At 52.8% G+C, this 13,633-nt stretch overlaps 1 protein-coding gene across 1 annotated transcript in view; it reads left to right on the plus strand.

Annotated features, from left to right (window-relative positions):
- The window catches only part of UBE2G2 (ubiquitin conjugating enzyme E2 G2), a 30,259-nt gene extending 17,006 nt beyond the window's left edge, over window positions 1–13,253 (plus strand). The window contains exons 4-6 of the mRNA XM_060010229.1: window positions 6,980–7,098; window positions 9,941–10,081; window positions 11,425–13,253. Coding sequence (XP_059866212.1) covers window positions 6,980–7,098; window positions 9,941–10,081; window positions 11,425–11,537 — 373 coding nt within the window. The 3' untranslated portion in view covers window positions 11,538–13,253. The remainder of the gene's footprint in view (window positions 1–6,979; window positions 7,099–9,940; window positions 10,082–11,424) is intronic.
- The last annotated feature ends 380 nt before the right edge of the window (window positions 13,254–13,633 follow it).

Consider the following 13,633-nt stretch of genomic DNA (forward strand, 5'->3'; position numbering starts at 1 on the left):
TAAAAGGAGACAGAACTCTAGTGACTCCCGGCCGAGCTTAGGGCAGAGTTTGACCTGTGACCCAGTGAGAGAGGGCTGGGGCTTCCGGTCAGTGACATTGACGCTGTGTGTGGCTGGCCTGGCTTTATGGTCTTGGGCAGTCACTCTGCCTCTCCGACCTTCGCTTATTTGGATCAGTACAGAGCCTCGACACCTTTTTAGACCAGTGGCTTCCCTTCCACCTCTTCCAGCTCCGGGGTCTCTGGCCTGTGCAACCTCATTGGCCCTTGGCCGCGGCGTGGCAGCTGTGGAGGGTCCACGCGAGCTTCTGCAGGACAGGAGGAGCCCTGCCGTGCAGGACGGCGGTTTATCCTCCGTGGCTGGAAGAGGCGTGAAGCCCTTGGCCTCTTGCTGCCCCGTTTCTGTCCTGCCCCAGGTTTCTTCAAGCAGCCGCATGGTGACCTCCCTGCCTGGTCTGTGGCCGAGCCGCTGTCCCGTCTCCAGATCAGGGCCCCGAGGCTGTGGTGAGATGAGAAGGCCCTTCCCTTCCCCAACGGCTGGGGGCCCTTGGCTGACGCCATCCCCGCATCTCTGCTGGCGCACTCGGGCCCCAGCTGGGTCACACCTGCGGGGGGGAGGATTCCCCCGGCTGCGGCTCCTCCTAGGCTGTGCTTGGCTCATGCTGGGTGCCCAGGCCACGGTCACGGCACCGCCCTCTACACCAGGCTTTCTTCTTTACAGAAGCCTGGCTCCGGTCAGGATTGTGCCTGCTCAGATAAACCTGAGATATTACAATAGATGTTCATGATTTGCACTGTATGTTCTCTGACCCAGCGGTTCCCACCCTGGGAATGTCTTCATCAGACATTCGGTTAGGAAAACCTCTGTGTAAGGAAGTTTATTACAACATTCACTGCAATCATAAAAGAAAGTGGAAAGATCGTTGTTCAGTATAAGTTACGGACATCCAATCAGCAGGATGCCGGCAGCACTGCCATGGTTCACGCAGTTCACGCAGCGTCGTTCACGCAGACGCTGAACGACGGGTCTAGACCAGTGTTGTCACGAGGTGTGGCCTCGCCCCCAGGGACTTTGGGCAGTGTCTGGAGACATTGTGGCTGTCACACCGGGTAGCAGGGGGAGATCTCTACTGGTCCCGGGTGGGAGAGCGCCCCGCCGTGCCCAGGACGCCCGAGGTGGCAGTGGTGCTGAGGCCGAGAGACCCTGGTGTGGCCGGGTGCAGTCAATAGCTTTGTTGAGATAGAAGTTAACATGCAGAGTTTCACCTGTATTAAGTGTGCAAGTCAATGATTTTTAGTAAATTAAATTTATAGAGTTTTGCAGTCATCACACTTCACTTTTAGAGCATTTCCAAGCACGTGCTCACACCCCTGTGCACTCAGTCCCCACTCCCCCTCCGCCACGGGCACCCTCTGATCTGCTCTCTGACTGTTGATTTGCTTTTCTGGACTGCTGCTGCAAGTGGGGTCACACGATGCAGCATCTTCGGTGTCTGGCTCCTTTTTCTGGGCAGCCTGTGGGAGCGGCCCCTTGCCGTCACCACTGAGCTGTGTCCGCCGTGAACGGACCCGCTCGCCCATCGACGGGCATTTGGCGGCTTCCCTCTTCGGCTGTGTGACGGTGCAGCTGCGAACACGGGGCCTAAGTCTGTGCGGATGGGTTTCCCCCTCCCTCTGCTGGATGCGCAGGAGTGGGCCTCCTGGCGTATAGTGTCACCGTTTTACACTCCCACCCGCAGTGCCGAGTTCTCGGCTCTCCACTTCCTCACCCTCTTGGTGGTGTGTGATGCCAGCTGTCCTGCTGGGTGTGAGGTGGGTCTCATTGTGGGTTTGGACTGCGTTGCCCTAATAACCGATGCTGTTGAGCATCTTTTCATGGGCTTATGAACCATTCATCTATCTTTTTTGGTGAACTTCAGAACTTTTGCCCATTTTTTAATTGGGTTGTCTTCTTATTTGGTCCTAAGAGTTCTTTATATATTTTGGATACAAAGTCCTTTATCAGATGTATCAGTATGATTTTCAGATATTTTCTCCCAGTCTGCAGCTTTCCTTTTCCTTTTCCTTTTCCTTTTCTTTTTTATGTTTTAGGCCGAGCTGTGCGGAATGTGGGATCTTAGTTCCCTGACCAGGGATCAAACCCATGCCCCCTGCATTGGGAGCGTGGAGTCTTAACCACTGAACCGCTAGGGAAGTCCCTCCTTTTCATTTTCTTAACGGGGTCTTCTGAAACGCAAAGGTTTTCATTTCCAATGAAATGCAGTTCAGCAGTTTTTCCTTGTACAGATTATGCTTTTGGTGTCATATAACCCAAGGTTGAAAAGATTTTCTCCTGTGTTTTCTTCTAGAAGTTTTGTATTTATAGCTCTTAAATTTAGGTTTTTGGCCCATTTTGGATAATTTTGGAGTATAGCATTAGGTAAGAGCCAGGTTCATTTTCTGGCATGTGGCTGTCCAGTTGTCTTGAACCATTTGTTGAAAAGAAAATCCTTCCTGCATTGAATCGCCTTGGACCTTTGTCAGAAGCAATTCCCTAAGTGTGAGGGTTCATTTTGGACTCTGAATCCTGTTCCATTGACCTGTGCTGGACCCTCCATGAGCACCACACACTCCGTCATTGCAGCTGGATAGTAAGCTTTGAAATTGGGAGGTGTTTTGTTCTCCTCTTTCAAGATGTCTTACCTATTCTGGGTCCCTTGGTCTCCATTGGAATCTGGGGATCAGCTTGTCATTTTCTGTGAAGAAACCAGCTGGGATTTGACCGGGATTGTGTTGAGCCTCTAGGTCAGCTTGAGGAATGTTGACAGTCTAACAATCTTGAGTGCTCCAGTCCATGCACATGGAGTGTCTCTCCACTTATTCAGGCCTTTAAAAGTCCCCTCAGCGATGCCATGGTACGTTTTTAGTAAAAAACGATCCAGTTTTTGCAGATGAAGGTATGTGAGTGGATGCACTTGGAGGGGAAGCCTGGGAGGGCGACCAGACTCCGTAGTGGCTGCCTCAGAGCTGGTTCAGGGAGGGGCAAGGAGGCATTTGCTTCTTACTTTATTTACTTATGTATCTGAGTATTTTCTAACATACATATTTTTTCTAGTTAGAGTCAAGTTTATGTTGCAGAAGTCCATGTCAGAATTCACTATGAAGTTCTTGTAATTGATGAACTTATTTAGTGAACTTTAAATATAGTTCAAATATATTTGAGTTAAAGTTTTCAGAAATTTCTGTTGCAAGCAAAAACTAGGGGATGACCGTAGGCTCATTTCAGACGGATTTAATCATGAAACTAATTACATGGAAGGAAGCCTGTATTTGTTACCACCGTGCTTTCCTGAGATGGAAGGCCCTGTCCTTTTCCTCCCTCACAGTTTAACCAGCGCTGGTTCTCTACATCAGGATCGCTAGGGTGCTTTGCACACAACGAAAGAGAAAAACGGCTCTTGGGTCTATCCGCAGAGCCTCGGTGCTGAGTCAGGGCTGGTGCCAGATGGGTGTAGACACATAGTCCGGCTGAGACCCCCAGGCTCCCAAGGAGACAGGCAGCGAGGGCACTGTCTGCGGGACGACAGCTCCCTGCAGCCCTTCCTGGCTTTCCTGCGGGTGTGAAGGTCCTGTGAGCGGGAACTTCCGGTCGGTTTCTGTGCAGCCTCGCTGCTGGCGGGGCGACCCTCACGCAGCAGGCGCTCCTTCAGTGACTTGGGCGCGTAGAGGCACAGCAGGGCACCCCGGAGCTGGAGTCGTGGCTTCTAGAGCCCCTGGCCCGGGGGCTGTGCTTGCAGCCCACCTCCACTGGGGAGGTGGGGGCTTTGGCAAGAAGCTTCGGCCGAGCTGCGGAGCCAGGGGTGCAGGAAGGAGGTGGCGCCCCTGCTCTGACGCCAGGCCCCCTCACGCCACCGCCGGGTGCTCCGTGTGGGTTCTGCAGCAAGAGAGCGAGGGCAGTGACACCCTCGCCTGGACTGGAGGGTGTTAGTGAAGCAGTGTGCCCTTCTTTTTTATGCTTCAAGTGGTCATGGCTTTGGAGAATAATTGTCCCTTGGTGATCAAGTTCAAGTGTGCGCTAGCGGATGGGTTTACGGTCTCCATTATTTCAAGCCTCGTATGTATGTTTGAGAATTTTGACTGTGTGCTATGACAAACTTGAAAAAGAACAGCGCAAAAACAGCTTCTTCCACACCTGCCGCAGCTGGAGTGACGTGCAGGCTGCGGTCCTGGAACATGCCCAGCGGGCAGATGGCTCACTGACGCCCAGACACACCCGGCTTCCACGGTGCAGCACTCTGGCCTCCCTGCCGCCTTCAGTATGCAGGCCGTGGGCTGCTTTTGTCATCTCTGTACAGTTTAGAGCTGAAAGGCAAAGCACGGTGCTCCACTCGAGTTTAACGTTGAAAGACTAACCAAGCGTGTCTCCAGTTTTTATTGGCTCTGCAAGTGACCGACCACCAGTGATGGCTCGTGGCTGCAGGTGTTGAGCCAGCGCTGTCCTTTGGGAGGAGCGAGCGTTGCTGGGCCCTGGTTGGGCTTAGCCTGTGGGTGCAACTCTCTCACTGCTGGCTCCCTGGCCCCTCGTTCCCCTAAAGCCGGGAAGTCAGAGTGCACTATTGCCTTTACAGAGGAGAGCAAGGGTGTTCTGCTTTACTCTTAATACTAGTCTCAGAAAATAAAACACTTACCTCAGAGCTCTGAAATAATATAGGCCGTTATTTTAATCAATTAAGATAGAAAATAACTTGCAGGCTTTGAAGAGTTTGTATTTGCCTCAGATAAATTTGATTTTGAGGTGAGGCCTTCTTTGGTGAAAGCGGAGTGAGGCTGTCCTGAGTATGACAGGAAAGCTTGTCCAAAAATAACACTAATATCTCCCGTCTTGGTCCAGGAATTTACTCGATAGCGTTTTCCATGAAGTCAGCGGGCAGGCCCCCGTGCACGTGGGCGCACCTGTGTGCTGGGCCAAGGCACTGGGCATTCTGGAAGAGAAAGAAGCCCCGGTTTCAAACCAGTCGCAAACCAGAGCATTTGAAAATGGCTTTGATATTTCAGATGTGGGAGCACTTTAGGAGATGTTTGATCTTGCTTCTGAAGCTGTGGACGACCTAGTGGGTTTTTTTGTTTTTTTTTTTTTAAAGAAAGCTCTATTATGAGAAACAAAGACCTGAGCAAATATCAAAGTCTTGAGAAAATACCACTTGGCTCAGTCCAAAAACACTTAACTACCCAGACATTCTTTTCTGTTCTAACTTGGAGGCGCCAAGAATACCGAGGCACTGCGAGCATTCCTGGTGTGGCCGCAGCCCTGATTTGCAGGCTCCTGGGTTAGCAGCCTGAGCTGCCCTCTGCCCTCCGCTGAGCCACCCGATCCGGGACCTGGCCTGAGTCAGGTGACCCTCGCTGAGGCGACAGCACTGCTTCCTGGCACCTTCCCTCGGGAGGCCGTGTGAGGGCCAGCGCAGTGGTGTTTATCCTCTACTGTGAGTTGTAGGCTGGAAGAGGGGCGGGGGGCGCAGGCTCTCCCCTGCCGTCGGCGCTGACCCCCTCCAGAGGGGAGGGCTTGGAGGGCAGCTGTCGGGGAGCCGCGGCCCCCGAGCTCTCCTCTCCGTGTGGCCGTCCTGTCCCTGCTTCCTGCCGGGGCTCTGGGCGCCGCTGTCCTCCGCGACAGAATAGTAGCTTTCCACTCTTGGTTTCCCCAGAAGTAGCGAGGACACAGTTTTCAGAATCCAGATGTGTCTTCAATTGAAAACAGTGTGGCTCCGCCGAACACCTGCTGCCTTGTTCTTGTTTTGGCCATTTTACCAGCCCCTTCCCCCCGCCCCCCACCCCATGATGCAGTCCTGGCCTCCACTGCACTGGTGCCGTCGAAATCCCTAGGCGTTGTCACCAGGTGGAAGTGAAGCCGCCTGCACAGTTTCTTTGAGAATTTTTTGTCTACTTGAACTGCTGCTGTAGCGCGGGGTCTCGGCCCCTGTGCTGGTCATCGGGGCCCGTGTGTTACGCGCTTGGGGCCTTGCCCCCTCCGCGCCCAGAAAGAGAACGGGATTCCTCTTGGTGTTGAACTGACCGGTCTTCGCAGAGTGCTTGTCTGGTGTCGCTCTGTGTAGCTGTCATTCGGCAGCTCTGCCTCCTGATAAAAATGTACGGAGGAGAGATGGTCTTAGATTTTAAACTAGATTTTAAACTGCTGTCGTGCATGTTTTATAAAGGACGTTTGTAAGGGGAGGAGGCGTTCCTCTCTCTATTAACGTGCGAGCTGCTCTCCCTCTCCCTCTCCCTCTCCTGCTGGCCTTCACGTCTTGTCTGTTGGTCAAGATAGTGTTGATTTATACATATAGAGCTTTAAAATTTGACAGGACTTTGGAAGTGGTTTGGCCCGTTTCTGCCATTTTCCACACCAGGAGGACGTGAACTCAGGCAGGCAGGCACGTGCCTGGTGACGGTGAGGACTCAGGTGACCGCGTGGTCCCCGGAGGTGGCACGAGCCCAGGCCTGCAGGTCAGGGCTTGCGGCTGCCGCACGTGCGCACGAGCATCATCAGTGCTCCGTACGTGCTCTGTATCTGTTTCTTGAAGGTTACAAAACCACTTCTCAGGCACATTTAAAAATTAAAAGTAGCCTTTGAAGTAACAACTCTTCACCCCTTGCCCATTAGTACAATAGAGTCCTGCTCTAACATGTACCAGGGTTTGTATCTTTATCCTAAAATGTAATTGTACCACATAGAAAAGCAGAATCCCTGCTGCCCCACTCTCAGCCTTATTAATGTGAAAATGCCCGTGAGCCGGTCTTTGTGATTTAAACCTGATTGGAACGGAACGATGACACATTACTTTCCAACCATAAAAAATACCAATTCATTGTTATCATGATATTTAGATAATCTTTCCATGCACATTTGTGAAGCAGTAGATATTTCCTTAACTCGTTTCTAAAGTGTGGGAGACATTGAAAAAAATCTACCTTGAAGTTCTGTCTCTGTATTTTCTATCTTTTAGGGGCCCAGAAGACACCTGTTTTGAGTTTGGGGTTTTTCCTGCCATCCTGAGTTTCCCACTTGATTACCCGTTAAGTCCTCCAAAGATGCGATTTACCTGTGAGATGTTTCATCCCAACAGTAAGTGCTTTTGAAGTAGTTTCGATGGTTCCAGGAGAGGCCTAGAGATTGTGTGCATGTGGGCATTCATGGTATACTTCTGTTTTGCTCTGTGTTTGGAATTTTCCATAATACAAAGTTTAAAAATTCATTATGGTCAGGAGAGTTGATTGAGGAAGTCAACAAGTTCAAGGTGATTAACTATAAAATACAACTATGAAGAGGATTGTGGGTAATTAAAAAATAAATGATAAGGGCTTCCCTGGTGGCGCAGTGGTTAGGAATCTGCCTGCCAATGCAGGGGACACGGGTTTGAGCCCTGGTCCAGGAAGATCCCACATGCCGCGGAGCAACTAAGCCCGTGTGCCACAACTACTGAGCCCGCGTGCCACAACTACTGAAGCTCGAGCACCTAGAGCCCGTGCTCCACAACAAGAGAAGCCATCGCAATGAGAATCCCGCACGCCGCAACGAAGAGTAGCCCCCGCTCGCAGCAACTAGAGAAAGCCTGCGCGCAGCAACGAAGACCCAATGCAGCCAAAAATAAATAAGTAAATAATAAGATTATATTGAAGATAAATATATTCTTTAGAACGATACCTGTGATGTGGTTTAAAGACAAATACGGCCAATAAACTGATTGAATTATGTGTGTACTAAGAATAGCCTGATAATATCATTTTATTTATTTATTTATTTTTTTTGCGGTACACGGGCCTCTCACTGTTGTGGCCTCTCCCGTTGCGGAGCACAGGTTCCGGATGCGCAGGCTCAGCGGCCATGGCTCACGGGCCCAGCCGCTCCGCGGCATGTGGGATCTTCCCGGACTGGGGCACGAACCTGTGTCCCCTGCATCGGCAGGCGGACTCTCAACCACTGCGCCACCAGGGAAGCCCCCGATAATATTATTTTTGTTGTTCAGGTAATCAATGCAAATAGTTTTTAAATTTGGCCTTACTGTAGGTGGGTATCTGTTACTTTTATTTTGTAAAAATTATTTTTGAGAAGAGCTATTCAGTAGGTCTGCCGATGTCATAAAAATTGGTCAGTCCATAAATACTTAAAAAAATAATCCAGCAGATTCACTGAGAGTTGCTGGGATGGGGCGGTGAGCAGACCGTCAGAGGTGGGGGCTGGACGGTCAGGAGCTCCCAGTCTGCGGGCAGCGATGGACGCTGATGAAGGAATCATACAGAGAGATGTGAAACCACATGGGAGGCCAGGGAGGCCCCTGCAGGGGTGGTGGTTGAACCCACCACCTGCAGGAGGAGCTGTAGGAGTTACCCAGGGGTCTGTTTGGGGCGGGGAGGGGGTCTAGCAGGTGCAGAGGCCCAGTGTGAGGAGGGAGGAGGAGGGGGAGGGGCCAAACCAGTTCAGGCCTTTTGGTCAACATTAAGGATTTTGATGTTTATCCGAGGAGCAGTGGAGACCCACTGAGGGGCTGGGAGTGAGCATGAGGGGGCGGCGTGACCAGCATGGCCTTTGAAGGGTGATTGTGATGCAGGCTGGAAGTGGAGTGGAGCGCGTGCTGGGCCGCTGCCGTGGCCTGGAGGGGAGACCGCCAGCCTGGCACCAGTGGGAGTTGTTGGCGCTGAAGCGCTGTGGCTGGGCGGGAACTCGGGAGGGCTAAATGACGCTGCTGTGGTGTGGTGGGGGGGGTGGCAGGGACACAGCTGCTTTTTGATGTTTCTGGGGTCAGCGGTGTCATCGCATGGTGCTGTCACCTTGAGGAAGTGACACTGAAGTTGAAAACTGCAACACCTCCTCTCTGTCCGTGGCAGAGAGAACTGTTCAAAGCATTCTGGGCGCCCTGGTCCCATGTATGTGGACTTCAGACGGCCATCCTGGTGTCTGAGACAGATGGCATGTGGTTTCCTAACCCTTCAGTGAGCGTTTGCGGTACAGTTTCAAAGCATAGAAACCACTAGAACAAGGGGTGCATGGGGAAAATGAGGGACCAGGTGTAAAAGAAAGGCTGCTTATAACGACTCACATTTCTGAATGGTCACGAAATGCTGAGTTCACGAGTGAGGGTGAAGTAAATAAATTTATTTAAAATTGTCTGGTATTCTTACTATTATAACTTAATAGCCTTACAGTTTTACAAGTGATTCCTGGATATCTGAGCATATACTAAACCATCTGAGAATTTCCCCAAGTATGTGTAAGAGAAAGATAACAGGTGCTTTTGACCTCCTTCACAGGACCAACACCAGACTTTGAATTGAAAATTTATTTTTCTTGAATCAGATCTTGAGGGTCTCGTTAGTGGTGCTGTTGATGGGAGATGCGTTTAGACTCAGGCGCAGCTGCTGTCCAGAGGAGCCAGCTATAGTAAGTTAGCAAGAGGAGTCCAGGCATCTGTCTTGCTCTGGGTGTTTAATTCCTGTAGCGTCTTCCCAGCTATGGCAACGTATGTTTTACACAGTCCACTTCAGGGATTTAATGGCAGAACGAGGGATATCTAAGAAACCTTTTATGAAAAGTGTTGTGAAGAATCTAATTACATGAGGTATTTTGGTGGAATATCTGGCTGCCAGGTAGCCTTTCCTTTATCCCCTTTGGATATAGTGCTTTTTAAATCCATATGAAGGTGGAGTCACGCCATGACACTAGAGCTGTTCAGACTGGCCCAGCACCCTGTCGGTGCGTCAGCAGTGCCCTGGGAGCCCGGCCGGGCCCGCGGGGAGCGCGTGCACGTGAGCGTGGCCGTGGATGTGGCGCTGGGGCCGCAGGTGGTGCCGCGTGCAGACAGCTCCGTCCCGGTGTCTGCGCCGCTTGCTGTCCTTTCTCTGTGGGCCTGACCGAGCGCCCTATCGCGGGCCCATTCCCTCGGCTCACCGGGTGTGCTCTGACCCCGCAGTCTACCCTGACGGCAGAGTCTGCATCTCCATCCTGCACGCTCCCGGCGACGACCCCATGGGCTACGAGAGCAGCGCCGAGCGGTGGAGCCCCGTGCAGAGCGTGGAGAAGATCCTCCTGTCGGTGGTGAGCATGCTGGCAGGTAACGCCCGCCCCGCCGGCTCCTGGCGCACTGCAGGTTCACGTCCAGAGGGGGAGAGCCGACACTCGGTGCTGCTTCTCTTTCCTCGCTAACCCTTGTCTTCTAACTCCCTGTCCACCGTGAGGAGTCGATATATACTGTTTTCTTTTCTGCTTTTTCATGTAATGTCACTCATACACACTTTGCCAAGCGTAAGCTGCTTTTTATAATTACAGATGTAAAGATGGTCTTGTGTGTATCACATTGTTGGCCATGAGTAGCCGTGGGCATTTCATTCATTCAGTGGGCACTATATTGCAGACACCGTGTCCTGGGGTGTAAAGCTCAGGTGACACTGACCCCAACCTTAAGGCCCCACGTTCTAAGGGGACTTTCACAGCCACCAGCTGTTGCAGGCCACTGTGATAACTCCTGAGATCAGGGTGCAGGGGACACTTCCCGAGGTGAGTTTAGAACACGTGGGAGTTAACAAGGTTGTGGGGGGGCACGGACCCTCTGGCGGCGTCACCAGGACTATAGGTATGGCTGGAGCCCGGCTGGGGGCGGGGCGCCCTGTGGACCTGCACTGGCCCGGAGCTGACGCTCGCTCGTGGGGCTGTTAGACCACGGATCGCCCTTGCAGCCCACGTGCTTGAGACAGGTGGGGTGGGTCCCAGGCCAAGAGGATGGGGGAGGTTGGGGGGACCTTGGAGACTCCGGCTCTAGGGCTCAGCGTCCTGGGGCGGGGGCGCTCCTGCCCTCACTGTGGGGTGGAGGGGTGCGGCCTTTGGGGACAGGACTCCAGAGGGAGCAGGATTTGGGGGAGAGAAGAGTTCAGGCTGTTGTGTGAGTGGCCACCTTGACGGGGGCTCTTGGGGACTGGCTGTGGAGGTGAGGGTGTGTGCCCTCTCCAGGTAGACAGGGCTCGTGGCGGGAGGGAGCTGAGAGAGGAACGGCCCGGCAGCCCCGGGGGAAGAGAGCGCCCAGGAAACGGAGGAGCTTCGAGCGGAGAGAGCTGGTGGCCAAACAGGAGACCCGAGGCGGAGGCCCCCAGTGGCCCCTTGATCTGCTCGGCTGGTGCCTCCTGAGTGAAGCCGAGTTGGCTGGTGCAGCCCTTGGGAGGCTCGGGTGGAGGAGCCCTGAGGGTGGGTCTGTCCGCCGCTGCTCCGCCCCGTCCCTCAGGGGAAGGCCCTCGTCTCCACAGAACTGCTGTCCTTGCCTGGAGTTCCACATCCCTCGGCGCTTCTGGTTCATCTCTGGTTACCTCTCTGGGAAGATCAGTGATGTTCTTACAGGAGGTGGGAGGTCTTGCCAGGGCCTTCCTTCTTGAGCCCCTTCACGTGGAGGTTCTCCTTCTCTTTCAGAGCCCAACGATGAAAGCGGGGCCAACGTGGATGCCTCCAAAATGTGGCGGGATGACCGGGAGCAGTTTTACAAGATCGCCAAGCAGATCGTGCAGAAGTCGCTGGGGCTCTGAGCCTTGCCCACACGTGTGCACAGCTGTGTGCCCGCGCGCGCGTGCAGGCACACCACCGAGCGGTTTTTGGAGTTTCTCCTCCAAGACACTTAGTGACAGTGACACTGTGCTGGTACCAAAAAAGGCAAGCTTGCAGAACCACAGCATCTATTTCTTTTCTACCTTTCCCACCCCAAACAGCCTTCTCTTCTGCAGTGATGGTTTCTGTAGGACGATGACAGCTGGGTGCAGTTGAGGGACCCATCCCTCGTTCTTGCCGAGGTGGCCCAGGGAGATGATGAGAGCCGTCACCACTACCTCTCCAGCTGACGTGCCTGCGGACCCAGCACTTAGTGCGGAGCGGGGAGGGGCGTACGCGCCGGCCCCCAGGGACTAGAACCAGTGACGCTCCTTCCGAAGACGTGGGGCCTTGCAGACCAGGAGGAGGGCAGCGGCCGGATGTCTCTGGGGGCCCCTCCTGGTTCCCTTGTCCCCCGTGAGGAGGACATGACTTTGTTTCAGTACTTTGTTTTACAAGCAGATTTTTTTCTTGCAATCTAGGCACATTTTTCATTTGTTGTATGTTACAAATAATCACATTTAGAAATACTTTCAGGAAATAAATACTTTTTTAAAATGTGGACTAATGAAAAATGGGGCACATAGAAAAGAAGTTTCCTCCTGGCCATGAAGACTGGCGTTTTCCCTGCTGGTATTGATCACAGTTTACGCTCGTGTCTCAGTTCCCAGTGCATTTACCAGAGCAGGGGCACGTGAGACCGAGATTGTAGCCAGAGTGTCTTCTGGGTGTGTCGGAGCTTTTCTTTTCCAATCTGAAAACTGGAAAGTGCTAAGCGTTTGTACGTGGTGGCTACAGCGGGAACTTCAACTATTGGGACAAAACAGTTCTTTGCAACTTGGGAAGGGACGCCCCCCGTAGCGCAGAGCGCAGAGGTGTGCTTCATCCCAGACCTGGCCGGCACTCGAGGGAGCGTGGCACGTGGGGTCCCCGGGGTCCCCGGGTCGGTGGGGGGTGCTCAGCTGCAGCTCGTGGTTTGGAGGTGGTCTGGATTCCTCCGGCGTGGGTAGCTCCGCCGCGGGCAGCTCAGCCAGAGCCAGGGCTCCGTTTCAAGCAATAACAGATCTGTTGCATGCAGTTAAATATGTGGCCTGTTTCAAACAGGTTAAATTTAAATAGGAGTTTCTATTTTTGAAATAAGGGACAGTCTACAAGACGTACAATACATTTTACTTTATGTTATCCTTTCCCTTTCATAATGTGCCCGCGGGCAGGAGTCTGTTTTACTGAAACCTCGCTAATTTCTTGGTGTTAAGTAGTACTGGCTAAAGGGCTTCTGTGGAAACCAGACTCTTTCCTTCTCAGAAGGGAATCATTTAAAAGTTGAAATGCAGTACGAGGACTTGTATTCGGAAGGGGATGGGGAAAGGAGAGGTATCGTACCTACATAGTATCTGCGGGCGTGTCGGATGAGACGTAGCCCTCTCCGTAGAGAGGAAAAGGTGGGTGTGGTGGAGTGTGGGCCTGTGACCACGTCAGCAGGTGGCCACGGGGGCTCAGGAAATCTGGAGAAGGAAGAGGGGCAGTCTCTTTGCAAAAGAAAGTATTTTTATTCATTTGTATTTATTAAATGAAACAAAAGAGGAGTCCCATGGTGTCCTTATTCTGTGACGGAGTTTATTAATTCCTATGGTAAAATAAAGCTATATTTTCCCCCTGTCCCAAGCAGTGTTTTCTCTGTCGTGTTTTAATATAATCGTATGGGAACCCCGTGGCCGGTGGGCAGCGGGGGTGCCCCCTACAGGTGGCACGGCCGCCAGGACTCCCACTACCACCTCCTTCCCAAGACACGTGAGCTTTGGGAAGTTTCGCTCTTTCCTGTTCCTTCCGCCCGCTGGTCTCCCCTGGAATTCCCGCGTGTCCCTGTTGGGGTCGGCAGCCTCGACTGACCCGCGGCCTTTCCTTGAGCTGTGAGTGTTGGCAGCAGACGGCCGTCGGGCGAGGAGAGGCCAGCAGGCGCGAAGGTGGCGCTTCTGTCCTGCTCTCGAGTCTCCAGTCTCGTCACGGCTGCTGACGTGAGTCTGCTTATGTCCCTCGG

The sequence above is a fragment of the Delphinus delphis genome, chromosome 4 (assembly GCF_949987515.2).
Source record: "Delphinus delphis chromosome 4, mDelDel1.2, whole genome shotgun sequence".
Taxonomy (NCBI): domain Eukaryota; kingdom Metazoa; phylum Chordata; class Mammalia; order Artiodactyla; family Delphinidae; genus Delphinus; species Delphinus delphis.